The sequence below is a fragment of the Aegilops tauschii genome, chromosome 6 (genome assembly GCF_002575655.3).
Source record: "Aegilops tauschii subsp. strangulata cultivar AL8/78 chromosome 6, Aet v6.0, whole genome shotgun sequence".
Lineage (NCBI taxonomy): Eukaryota > Viridiplantae > Streptophyta > Magnoliopsida > Poales > Poaceae > Aegilops > Aegilops tauschii.
In genome coordinates, this window is record NC_053040.3 from 123,788,318 (window position 1) to 123,801,317 (window position 13,000).

At 49.0% G+C, this 13,000-nt stretch overlaps 1 protein-coding gene across 1 annotated transcript; it reads left to right on the plus strand.

Moving 5' to 3' along the window:
• The first annotated feature begins 1,496 nt into the window (after positions 1-1,496).
• LOC141025882 (uncharacterized) lies at positions 1,497-12,620 on the plus strand. Its single transcript, XM_073501816.1, has 4 exons — positions 1,497-1,731; positions 2,056-4,169; positions 11,716-11,981; positions 12,461-12,620. The coding sequence occupies exons 1-4, from the start codon at positions 1,497-1,499 to the stop codon at positions 12,618-12,620; spliced, it is 2,775 nt and encodes a 924-aa protein (XP_073357917.1).
• Positions 12,621-13,000: the final 380 nt, after the last annotated feature.

A 13,000-nucleotide genomic window follows, 5' to 3' on the forward strand; every position in this document is an offset into this window, starting at 1 on the left:
TTCAAAACCAAACCAACTGAAAATTAGGCAAAGAGAAGAGGGCAAAAACCAGGTTGTCACAGCCGGGTGCAGTACAACATCCCAGATGTTCATCCCGCCCCCGTTATCAGCGCATTCGATCAGAATGTGCGCAACCGCAAGATGTGTGAAGAGTTGACGATGAACAAGGTCAAAGATGTGGCCGAACTTTCTGTTCTGGCTGATAGATGCGCTCGAGCTGAGGAGGGGAGGAAGTACCCCGGCGAGGACACCGTTGCGGAAACCGACTCCACAGACGAAGACACCGCCGCCCCGACAAAAAAGGGCCGGCACCGCAACAGGAAGCGCAAGGGCAAGACTGTGCTTTCCGTTGAGGGATCCAGCGAGCTTGGCGCCACCAAAAAGGCCGAGGCTGACGACCCCGGCAAGGAGGTTGCCGGGTGCGCCACCTGCTTGGCACTGGCAGCCGCCGGCAAGCCAGGAGGCTACGACAAGCAGTACTGCAAGATCCATCGCACCAAGGGCCATGACCTCCAAAACTCCCGGCAAGTTGAGCTGCTTGCAGAAAAGCAGAAGGCTGAATATGAGAGGCGAGACAAGGAGAAGGGCCAGGATGGTGCTGAGGGGTCTGGCAAGAAGCGTGGCGGCCAAGGGGGCCGCGGCGGCAAAGATAACCAACAAGAGAGGCCCGCTCGGGGCCGTGACAAGAAAGAGGAAGATGATGATCACGACAAGGACGACGAGTCCGGCGAGCACGAGTTCCAGAAGGCTACAGAGGCTATGTGCATCGACAGTGGCGCCTCATTGCATATATCACACCGCCAGCTAGAGCAGTGGGTGTGAGAGGTCACTGTGGCGGAGCCATCATTCGATGCCCAGAAGCCACTGAAGTGGTCCCGCACGCCCATCGTCTTTGACACCGAGGATCACCCTGACCGCACAACTGCGGTCGGGTGTTTGCCGTTGTTGGTATCACCAACAATACGCAACCTCAAAGTGACCAGATTGCTGATTTACGGTGGCGCCGGTCTGAATTTGACCTCGCCCGCCGTGATCAAGAAGCTGCAGATTCCTGATGAAGACCTCGAAGAGACGGGCACCGATCAACCGTGATCTTTAATGAGTTCATCAGAAGTCAGTCCCTAGTTGAGTTACCGATCAAGGGGCGTTCGTTCACCTGGAGTAACATGCAATCGGATCCGTTGCTTGAGCAACTCGATTGGCATTTTACTTCTGTTAATTGGGCCGCGAAGTATCCCAACACTGTTGTTATGCCTCTGAGTAAACCCACGTCCGATCATGTCCCTTGTTATGTCAGCATACAATCCAAAATACCCAAGTCGAAAATCTTTCGCTTTGAAGATTACTGGATCAAACAACCTAGGTTTTTTGACGTGGTTAAACGATCGTGGGCCAAACGCTGCTATGCCCCGAACGCAGCCGCGGTGCTATGCAAGAAGCTTAAAACACTGCACTATGACCTGAAGAAGTGGAGCAAGCAAATCTCCAAGCTTTCGATGCTCATCGACAATTGCAACAAGACCCTCTTGGAGATTGATGGACTAGAGGAGAGGAGAAGACTGTCTGTTCCTGAGATCAACTTCAGATTGATCCTGAGACAACATATTCTTCATCTGTTGGACTGCAAGAAAGCTTATTGGAATAAGCGTTGCACGTTCAGATACTTCAAATTTGGAGACGGCAACACGAAATTCTTCCACAGAGTGGCCACCGAGCGGTACCGTAGAAACAGTATTGCATCTCTCAGATTACCCGATGACTCGGTCATACATGATCACGTGGGCAAGGAGGCTGTGCTCTTCAGGCGTTCAAGGAAAGACTAGGGTGCTCCAACCAGACCGACATGAAATTTGACTTGGCTCGGATCATCAAAAAGGTAGAAGGGCTTCAAGCTCTGTCTGCTCCTTTCACCCACAAGGAAATTGACAAGGTGATCAAAAGAGATGCCGGCCGATCGTGCTCCAGGCCCGGATGGTTTCAGTCGTAGTTTCATCAAGTCGTGCTGGCACATCATTAAGGGAGATTTCTATCGGCTTTGCTTTGAGTTTCATGCAGGTACTCTGGACCTTGAGAGCCTGAACACCGGATTTATCGCTCTTATCCCTAAAATCCAATCGCTGGAAACTGTTAATGACTATCGACCAATTACCTTATTGAACTGTTGCCTCAAGATTCTGACCAAGCTCCTCGCTAACCGTTTACAACGAGTCATCCTCAAGATTATCCATCGAAATCAGTATGGGTTTCTGAAAGGCCGATCGATTCAAGACTGTGTTGCATGGGCGTACGAATTCATTCATCAGTGTCAAGCCTCGGGGCGTGAGATCGCGATCTCGAAGCTGGATTTTGCTAAAGCCTTCGACACGATCGAACAAGCCCAGATGATGGAGATTATGAAGTGCATGGGCTTTGATGATCGGTGGCTTGGGTGGATCAAATGCCTGTTTTCGACGGCCAAGTCCTCGGTTCTACTCAATGGGACCCCGGGCAAACAGTTCTTCTGCTTGCGTGGCGTGCGCCAAGGAGACCCGTTGTCTCCTCTTATTTTTGTGCTCGTAGCCGATCTGTTGCAAGCTGCCATCAATGCCGCTTATAGAGCGGGGGATCTCCAGCTGCCCATCCCCGCCCAGGAGGAAGATTACCCTGTGATCCAGTACGCCGACGACACAATCCTTGTGATGCCTGCTGATGAGAGCCAAGCTGAAACCATCAAGTCCATCCTACAAGACTATGCGTCGTTAGTGGGGCTATGCATTAACTTCCAGAAATCAACTCTTATTACAGCCAACATAGCTGCGGACACCACCTCGCGTCTGGCGCAGGTTTTTGGCTGCTCCATTGGGTCCATGCCGTTTACATATCTAGGGTTGCCCATGGGAACGGCCAGGCCGACGGTCGCAGGCCTCATGCCGCTGGTAATGTCTGTTGAGCACAAACTCTCTACGGCAGCCTCTTTGCTTGACCTTGGTTCGAAGCTTACTCTGGTGAACTCGGTGGTTACCTCCCTTGCGATCTATGCGATGTGTTCCATCAGGCTCCCGCCGAAAATACTAGATCATCTGGATAAACTGCGGCGATACTGTCTCTGGGCAAAGAACACGGATGATGGCTTGAAAGCCGTCTCCATGGCGGCTTGGGATTTAGTTTGCAGGCCCAAGCACAAGGGAGGACTCGGGGTGCTTGACTTGAAGATCCAAAACCAGGGCCTGCTGCTCAAACAACTGCACAAATTCTATAACCGCATGGACATTCCATGGGTTGATCTTGTTTGGAACACATACTATGACGGCTTGGTCCCGCATGCTTCGGGTCCGTGTGGGTCGTTCTGGTGGAAGGATGTCATGAACCTGGCGCCAACCTACAGAGCAATCACTTCGGTTGAGGTGGGAGATGGGAGTTCAACCTTGTTTTGGAAAGATGCCTGGCATGGTGATATACTGGCTGATAGTCACCCCCGTCTCTTCTCCTTCGCTAAACACGATGACATATCTGTCAGAGTGCTCCTGACGTCGCCTACACTCGGCCAAAACTTTTACTTGCCGCTTTCGGTTCAAGCTAGAGGTGAGCTCGATGATCTACAAACCTCTTTGGCTTCGCTGGAGCTCATGGAGGTGAATGATGCCTGGCACCCGGTCTGGGGATTGGAGGAGCTCGCCTCCAGTAAGTTCTATCTGCACTGTTTTCGGGACATGGAAGCGGATGATGTGTTTAAATGGATATGGAAAGCAAAGTGCACCAACAAATGGAAGGTTTTTGCATGGCTGCTTCTTGCGGATAGGCTGGACACTCGGGGGCTGCTCAAGAGGAAACACATGAAGCTGAGGGATGACAACTATGCATGCCTGCTATGTCACCAGCCACCCAAGGAAACGGTGGAACATCTGTTCTTCCACTGTGTGTTCAGTAAAACATGTTGGGGGAAGCTGGGGATCGCATGGCCAATGCATGGCAACCGGGCGCAACTTTTGCATGCAGCTAAAAACACGTGGGTCGGGCCAATGTTCATGGATGTCTTCATCGTATCCTCCTGGAGCATATGGAAGGAACGTAACAATAAACTGTTTAGAAGTGTGGCGCCGACCGTCGATGGGTGGAGCCAGAGATTCAAAATGGACTTTGGCATGATGAGACACAGGATCAAAGAGGCCTTAGTGCCATTTGTTGATCAGGTAGTTCGCCTGATGTAGTTTACAAACCTATACCTTTGATGTATAGGGATACTCTAACTCCTCCTATCCCTATGTAATTTCTATCCCATGTAATCTTGTGTCTTGAGATGTAATACAAAAGTTAGTGGGGGGTTGCCCTCACTGTCCCAAGCTTTCAAAAAAAAGAGACGGGCACGTTTCAAGGGGTCAACCCGGGAAGGAGCCAGCCTAAACATAAAATCACGCTGCCCGTTACGTTTGGGGGTGAGCTGAACTACAGGACGGAAAAGATCGTCTTCGATGTTGCCAAGATCCCCTTGCCATACAATGGGATCCTTGGCAGCCGAGCGCTGCCCAAGTTCATGGCGGCGTCACACTATGCCTACAACACGTTGAAGTTGCCGGGACCGCTGACCATCATCACCGTCCCCTCCGACAAGAAAGACGGCCGCCAGAGAGAGGCGCAGCACAGACGGCGCCACCCAGCGCCGCCCAAGCCACCGGAGGCCGCCGCGTGGCCACCCACTCCCAAGTGCGCGCTGCCACCCTCGTCGTGAACCGCTGGGCGCGGAGCGCGCTCTCTGCCGCCGTCATGCCCGTGCGGCCACCCCACCGTGGACCGGCGCCATTACGTCAAGACCGACCGGGATTAGCGGGGGAACGGGACCAGTAACTCCCACTGATGCTGCCTGGCCACCTAAACCCCCTGCCAATCCGCTGCCTCGCCGTAATTGCTCGCCGGAGATTCTCCGTTCACGGCCACCCCCCTCGATCCGCCTATAAATAGGGGCCCCGAGCTTCAACTCGAACCCACACCACCTCTGCACTCCACCAAGACCCTGCCTAGCCACTGGAAGAGCCCCGAGGAAGTCTCCTTCCTCAACTGCGGCCGCCGCGACCCGCCACGGGATCTAGCTCGATTCGCGCCCGTGCGTGCCCCTCTGCCTCCCATCTCTTGCCAGTAGCTCTCTAGTGCATCCCTCCTTCTGACCCGCGCTTCAATTCGAAGTTTGCAGCACACCACCAGGGTTCCCCACCATCGCCCGAGCCGCCGTCCGCCGGAGAAAGTGTCGCCGTCGACGTGGTGCTCCCCGACGCCCAAGTCCACCACCCACCGATGCGGAAGGACACGCTGAAGCTCTTGGTACACTCCGATCTCCCTGTCTCGCCGTGGTTCGACGCCGGCGACCACCGCAGTCTTCGGGCGCCGGCGAACTTTTTAAACCTGACATGTGGACCCCCCCTGTCAGCCTCTATTCTCTTCTCCCTCGAACCGCTTTCTGTTGGCGCCTTCGGGCAGAGTACGTTTTCTCTGTGGGCTTGCGCATTTCTATTCGAACCGTTTTCTGTTTTCTCAGTTAAACCCCTGGAACTTTTCTGTTTCATTACAGATGAGTCCCTAGACAGAAACCCTTATAACTTTTTAATAAAAAGTGATTTTTGAGTGATTCTTTTTCTGGCAGTCTTATAATTTGGTCTAGTTTTTTATGGGATTTATTTGGAAATTTTTTGGAACAACTTTTATGCACGCGTTGGTTTTCATGTTAGTATGCATTTTTCGCTATACCGTAGGTTCCGGGAGAGGTGACGGAGCCGCGAACTTCGCCGAGCTAGACTCCGACTTCTCCGAACCAGGCAAGCATGTTTGAACCTTTGATATGATGGGTGTTTTGCATGTTTGCTTGAATGGTTTGTGCATGGCATATGAGCATCGGTGAGCATCTCGTTGCATGTAAGGCAACTATCCGTGTGCTCCAAAGTTACTGTGATCTCTGATGAGAGATGGCCTAGTCATGTGGTGACATGAAAGGCAGTAAGGTGGTATTGTTGTAGGATGCTAGCCTTATGTTATCCGATAAATTCCGACGTTAACGTGAACTGAGTCACGTTATCGTTCTTCCCCTTTCCGTGCCGCCACATGTTTTCTGCCAAGAATGCGGTGTAGTAAGTTGGTAACCTCTTTCCGTGTACACACCAAATGGAGGGGGCGGGATGAGGGTTCCATGGCCCTGGATTAAAGCCAGTCATCCGGTCAGGGGGCATGGGTGTTTCTGGTTGGGACCGAGAGGGGGGCACCCCTTAGAGCGCGCGTATATAAATTTGATCCCATGCTACGCGAGGTTGTAGCCTCCCCGTATCAAGGTTTTTCTTGAACGTTGCCGAGGGTGATTCCTGGCTTCGGAATGTTGAATGGGTGTGTACTGGTTAGACGTGTTTCTTCCAAAACACCGTAAACGGAACTAGTCCCCGTGACTACTGAAATCCGTTGGCTGTGGTTAAAGTACAAACTCTGCAGAGTCAAATCCTTCCAAGTCATCGTATCCATGGTCCAGTAACGTGATCAGCGTATCCATGTCTATGTCGTAGCCTCGTGGTATATTCTTCTTTCCGGTAAGCGAGCATAAGTAGTAAACTTAGCTGAACGTTTTTCCTGTGGATGGACTAACCCGGTTGTTTATCTCATGTCTGATTTCTCTCTTGATATGATTTAAGATTTATGAGTTACTATGTTATGAATATAAGCCCTTTATGTGATGTCGCTCAGACGTCCGACTGTGGCATGTTTGTCTCTTACTTTCAATATAAGCCCTTTATGTGATGTCACTCAGACGTCCGACTGTGGCATGTTTGTCTCTTACTTTCAATATAAGCCCTTTATGTGATGTCGCTCAGACGTCCGACTGTGGCACGCATTGTCTTTCTTTTTCTGTTATAAGCCCTTTATGTGGTGTCGCCCCGACGCCCGACTGCGGCATTATTATTCTTGCAGTTTCCTCTCGAGGAGTCATTCAGACCCTCGTTTGGCACCGGTATTATTATTCTTGCAGTTTCCTCTCGAGGAGTCATTCAGACCCTCGTTTGGCACCGGTATTATTATTCTTGCAGTTTCCTCTCGAGGAGTCATTCAGACCCTCGTTTGGCACCCAGTATTTATTTTGGGATTTCGGGAGGACTACCGCCCGACTTCTCTATTATTTTCCCATGCATCGTTATCTCTATGTCTGAACGCACTTGTTAATCTATTCATATGCTTCATGTTTACATTTGTTATATCTTATGTCCGAACTGTCCTGCGAGTACTTTCATAGTACTCACCTGGCTTGTTGATTTGGCCAGATGTTGACGAAGGCGATCTCATGGATGAAGAGTTTGATAGTGAGTCCGACGCCTAGAGGAATCCCAGTCAGTCCCGTGCGATCCTGGATATTGGTCACTTGTATCATATACGCTTCCGCCACCCGCAATAAGTCTCATCGAGCCTCACTCCGATGCTCGAAGAGCTGTAGTTTTCAGGAGTCATATCACCCACTTCGCGGTGATATTTCCACCACCGTTGTTATCGTGAGTTAGTAGTTATGCCACCGTATCCGCCGTTATGTTTTATCGGCGTGCATGTAATAAATTGTTGAGCAGTCTCCTCTCAACCTTGTATTATATTCAGTACTCCTGGTATTTTTCTTTTGTGACCAAGGTATTGTCTATCAGTGAGAAGGAATTCTTCTCTACTGGTCCGTAAAAGGGATCGGTCTCTCAATAAATATTTTATTGAAAAACCGGTCGTGACAAGCTTGGTATTAGAGCCAGGCTGACTGTAGGAAGCCACTAGGTGCGATCGCTAATCAGTTATTAGCGTCTTTTGTGCTTTTTCAGCATTTTGCAATTGTAGCTATTTTCTGTTGGTCATCATAAATTTATGACTTGACTACTCCGAATTTTTGCCTACTTTTGTAGATGGCTGGCAGCAACTGCGAGACTCGAGTGTTCACGAACGTGCCCGAGGGGTTTGTCAAACTCCTCGTTTCCATCAACAAGCTCGCGATCGGGCCAGCGACTCGTCCGGAGTTCACGCTTTATCAACACAAGCTCAGCGACGACGTGTCTATGCACCAAGCCGTGGTGCAATTCAAGGGAGGACGTTCTGCATCTCGCCACTTCCGTTTTGTGGGAAGGGCCATGCCTACGGAGAGGCATGCCATGCAGATGGCTGCCCGTGAGGCGATAGCTCGCCTTGGGACATTCTTCCTATGATGAAGACTCGTCGCTACCGCTACCTCCCATGCCATGTGCCATACACTTGCCACTATGCATTCGCCTGCCATCGGGGAGAGTGAGATGAAGCCATCGAGATGGTTGTGGAGTATCTCAAGGCTCTGGAGGAGTCTTTCGACAACCTCGTGGACGATCTTGTGGCTGCCCGCATGGACTTAGTCCGGGGCGGTCCTGCCAGCAGGAAGGAGCTTCTCCACACGGCACCGCCTCTGACATTCATCTCGTCCTCAGCATCTTATGCACCGCCCGCCCGAGGAATGTGGAACGGTTTGAGCGGCAAAAGCCAAAAATTCAGATTAGAATATTTTAAGGTTTCGGTCGCAAATTCTTCAGCTGACAAGGACACAGTGAAGATTTTGAACGGGTTTAAAATAGAACGCACATGAAGAATTTGTGAACAGACTAGGTTGAGTTTAGCATAGAGGGGGAAGGGTCCGATCACATTCACTTAGCAGAAAAAACAACTTGAGGAATTAGCAATAAGTGAATGCTGTAGAGGACATAAACTCATATATAAATTTATATAGCCAATGAAGAAAAACAACGGAAAGAGTGAAGACAATGCAAAGTTGAAGAAATTGAACAAGTCAGGAATTTCAAAGAAAAAACTCAAATTGAAGATTTTCAACTTTTGTTGGTGGCGTAACCCACCGTATACGAATGCTGATTTCAGACACCGCGTACAATTGTCGTAGGGCTCTAAGAATCAAATTCTTCATTAATTTCTTCACACTTAGAGTGTTAGTATTCATTGATTGAAGAAAAACAGTTTCTTCGTGTGTTGCACATCTAAGTCATCAGTTTTGCATAAGTGTTAGGATGTGTGTCCTTTTGAAAGGACATTCGAAGATTATAAGATATTTAGCTCACACCGCAACTTGCTAAATCTATTCTCATCCAAGGGCTTTGTGAAGATATCGGCTAGTTGTTCTTCAGTCTTCGCGTGCTCGATAGAGATGTCGCCCTTCAACACATGATCACGAAGAAAATGATGACGAATCTGAATGTGCTTTGTCTTCGAGTGCTGAACTGGGTTATGAGCAATCTTGATGGCACTCACATTGTCACAATAGAGTGGCACATTCTTCACATTGATGTCGTAGTCCTTGAGGGTTTGCTTCATCCATAGCAATTGAGCACAACACGAACCAGCAACAATGTACTCAGCTTCAGCAGTAGAGAGTGATACGCAGTTCTGTTTCTTCGAGGACCAACAGACTAGGGATCGTCCGAGGAAATGGCATGTGCTTGATGTTGACTTGCAGTCCACACGATCACCAGCATAGTCAGAGTCTGAATATCCAATGAGATCAAAAGTCGAGCCCTTGGGATACCATAATCCAAGAGTTGGAGTGTGAGCTAGATATCAAAGAATATGCTTCACAGCCTTATGGTGTGATTCCTTCGGTGTAGCTTGAAAGTGGGCACACATGCAAACACTAAGCATAATATCCGGCCTAGATGCACATAAATACGATAAAGAGCCAATCAAGGAGCGGTATACCTTTTGATCGAAGTCAATACCATTTTCATCAGGGCATAGATGGCCATTTGTGGGCATAGGGATTTTGACGCCTTTGCAATCTTGCATGCCGAATTTCCTCAATACATCCTTGAGGTATTTCTCCTGAGATATGAATATGCCATTGCGCTATTGACGAATCTGAAGACCGAAGAAGAATTTCGATTCTCCCATCATAGACATTTGATATTCTTCACTCATCATGTAGGAAAATTCATCACTTTAACGTTGGTCAGTACAACCAAAGATGATTGAGGGAGTCCTGGACTAAGGGGTCCTCGGGCGTTCGGCCTGTTTGACATGGGTCGAAGGGTTTGGCCTGAGGCGTAGGATGAAGGGTCGCGGGCACGTTCGTCCATTTTCCTCGGGCGAGCGGTTTGTCACCTTGGCTATAAATACCCCTCACCCTCCTCAGACTGTTTTTACTCCGCTTGACCTCACTCCCTCGCTCGAGCTCTCAAAACCTAGTGCCGCCGCTACTTCCATCGTCGCTGGTGAGGAAGAGCTTCGCTGCCTCGACCTCGTCACCGTCGTACTCGCGCCGGCCGCGGATTTCTTCACTCCGCCGCCGCCATAGCTGTCTTCCTTTGCCAAGTTAGGGCGTGGAAGATCTGAACCGACGAGCTTCAAATCTACTATTCTTAGTTCGTCGAGTTCTTCGTCAAGAGTAATTAAAAGTCATTTTTATTGCCCTTGTTGATTCTTATGTTTTCTACAAAATCTTCAAAAGGTGTTTTATTCTTCAATCTTCACACTCTAAACACCTCACTCAAACATGTGTTCTTGATCTGTTTCCCTAAGCAACGTTTCTCTTCACGATTCCTCAATTGTGTGGATTTTCAATCCATACAACTCTGGAACCTAAGACAAAGAATGCTTAGTGAAATTCCTCAAGACACATCTGGTCAAATTCCGCAAACTTGTTCTTTTTTGCAAAATCTTCTGAGAACGCATATGACCTCCAAATTCTTCGCACCTATACTCTGTTCACAGGTACACATGTCCGCTGCTGAATCACTAGGTTCTCATCAACTTAACTCATTTGCAGCGTTCCTCGAAGAAAAATTGCATACCTCTTTAGAGAATTCTGTTGTTCAGATTCCTCAGCTGAAGAAAATGGCTGACGGCAAGAAACCTCAGAAGGGAGGGAAGAAACCTGAAGTCAACACTGCGTTTGAGATTCCTGATGACATCTATGCAGGATACTGCACTCCTCATGAAATGAAGAATGAGCGCAAAGTGCGCATTCAGAAGATAGAGAGGAGATGGGCCAGAGAATGGAGGGAATATCGCTATGTCACTCCAAAGTACATGAAGAAATTCGCTGTACACCCTCCATGCCCAAGACCTCCATTGGCACCTGGCCAAGAAGCTGATCCCTCAAGCATCAGACGCGGTGAGGATTTTCCCGCTGAATGGTCCAAGCGTCAAGCTAAACTGGCCAAAATGGTAAAAGAGGCAGTGAAGAAATTCAATGAGGATTCTGCTGCTGCCACTACTGAGGCCTCTGCTAGCAAACCCAAGAAGGCTATGCCAAAGAAGCCCGCACACAAGCCCAGTGCTTCTGCTTCAATGCCCTCATTGCCCAGTTCTGCAAAGCCCTCACGACCAATTCCTCATGCTGCTCCTGCTCCTCCAAAGTCCTCAGCTCCTCCAGCAAAGTCCACAGCACCTGTGCATCTTGCCTCGTGTCAAGGGACCTTAGGCAAATAAATTGCCTCAGATGCTTCTGCAAGTTCTTCAGCTCCTCCAAATTCCTCAACAGGCCCTGCTTTCCTGAAGACCAAGGCCACTGCTGGACAAGGCACTAGACCAAGTCCTCATAAGAAGCAGGTCGCCTTCCAAGTACCGTCCAGTGATGATGAAGCTGATGATGAGGAACTTGCCGAAATCATCAGAGATAGACAGCAAAAGGCCGCTAGAGCCAAATGAAATGAAGTTCCTCTCCTGCTGGATCCAAAATTGATCCTTGAGTATATTGATCTCTGGCACAAGGACCCCAACACGCCCGTGCCTAACTTCAAGCTCACTCCTGGCCAAAGTAACATGCTGACCACCTTCATAGGCGAAGAGAAATGGAAATATGAGAAGGCCAGGCAGCTGAAGAAAGCTCAATACAGAAAGGAGCGCTTTCTGAAGGAAAATGTTGTCAACATGACAAATGATGAACTTGTAGCTCTGCAATCAGAGATCAAGAATCTCAGTGATGAATTTGATCGCTACTATGCTGACAGGCTAGGAGCCAAGGTCAGATTTGTCCAGTTAACTAAAAAATTTGCTTCAAGAACTGAATCTCCTCTGGGTGAAGCATCTGCTCAGCCAACTAAAGAACATGCCAGCACCGCTGATGAAATCAGGCTACTGATGAAACTGCTAGTACCAGGGCTGATGACTACATTCCAGCCGCTGATGAAAATGCCAGGGCAACCACTAGTGTTGCGCCTGAGGAACAATCCAGGCCAGCTGAGCCATCAACTGCTGAGCCTGAAGAAACTAAACCAACCAGGCCAACTGCATCAATTGTGCCTGAGGTAAATGTACCAATTTTCTCTGTTCCTCCTGCACCAACACCAAGTCCAGTTCTTCCTTCTGCATCAGAAGCGAAGAAAAGCAAGGCTGCGAAGCGAGCAGCAGTGAAGAAAAGGAAAGCATCAACTTCATCAGATTCTTCAGCCCCGAAGAAGATGAAAACATTGACAAGCTCTTTTGAGAATCCTATTGATGTTGTTCCTGTCTCCAGCATGCCATCAAAGGAAATCATTCCTTTTGGTGAAGATTTTGAGATCCCAAGTGGATCTGATGAAGATGTTCCTTCTGCTGTTTCATCAGAGCAGTTGGACGAAGACATTGAAGTGGATGATATCCCTTCAACTACTGTTGTTTCATCGCCAGTGCCTTAGTTCATAGCTGAAGAGGCAGACGTTGAAGAAATAAGTGAAGAAGATGAAGACGTGGACATTGGGAGCACCACGCCTGTGATGAATGATGACTTTTGGGAAAGTCAGCACCCCAACTCTCCTTTGTTCATGCCACTGTGACATATCCCTTAGTCCCCTGTGCACAATGAAGTTCAAATGGGTTCTGAAGAACATCACATCACTCCTTCCATTCCTAAAGAAATTCCAACCACTAGTGCTGATGTTAATGTTGATGAAGAATTGAAGACCCAGGCGGCTACTGAAGCAAAAACTAAAATTCCTCAGCCTGTGGTTCCTGAGAATGTGATTCCTGAGGCTATGATGACCTTGACTCCTACTCCTCAGCCCAAGCCGAAGAATCC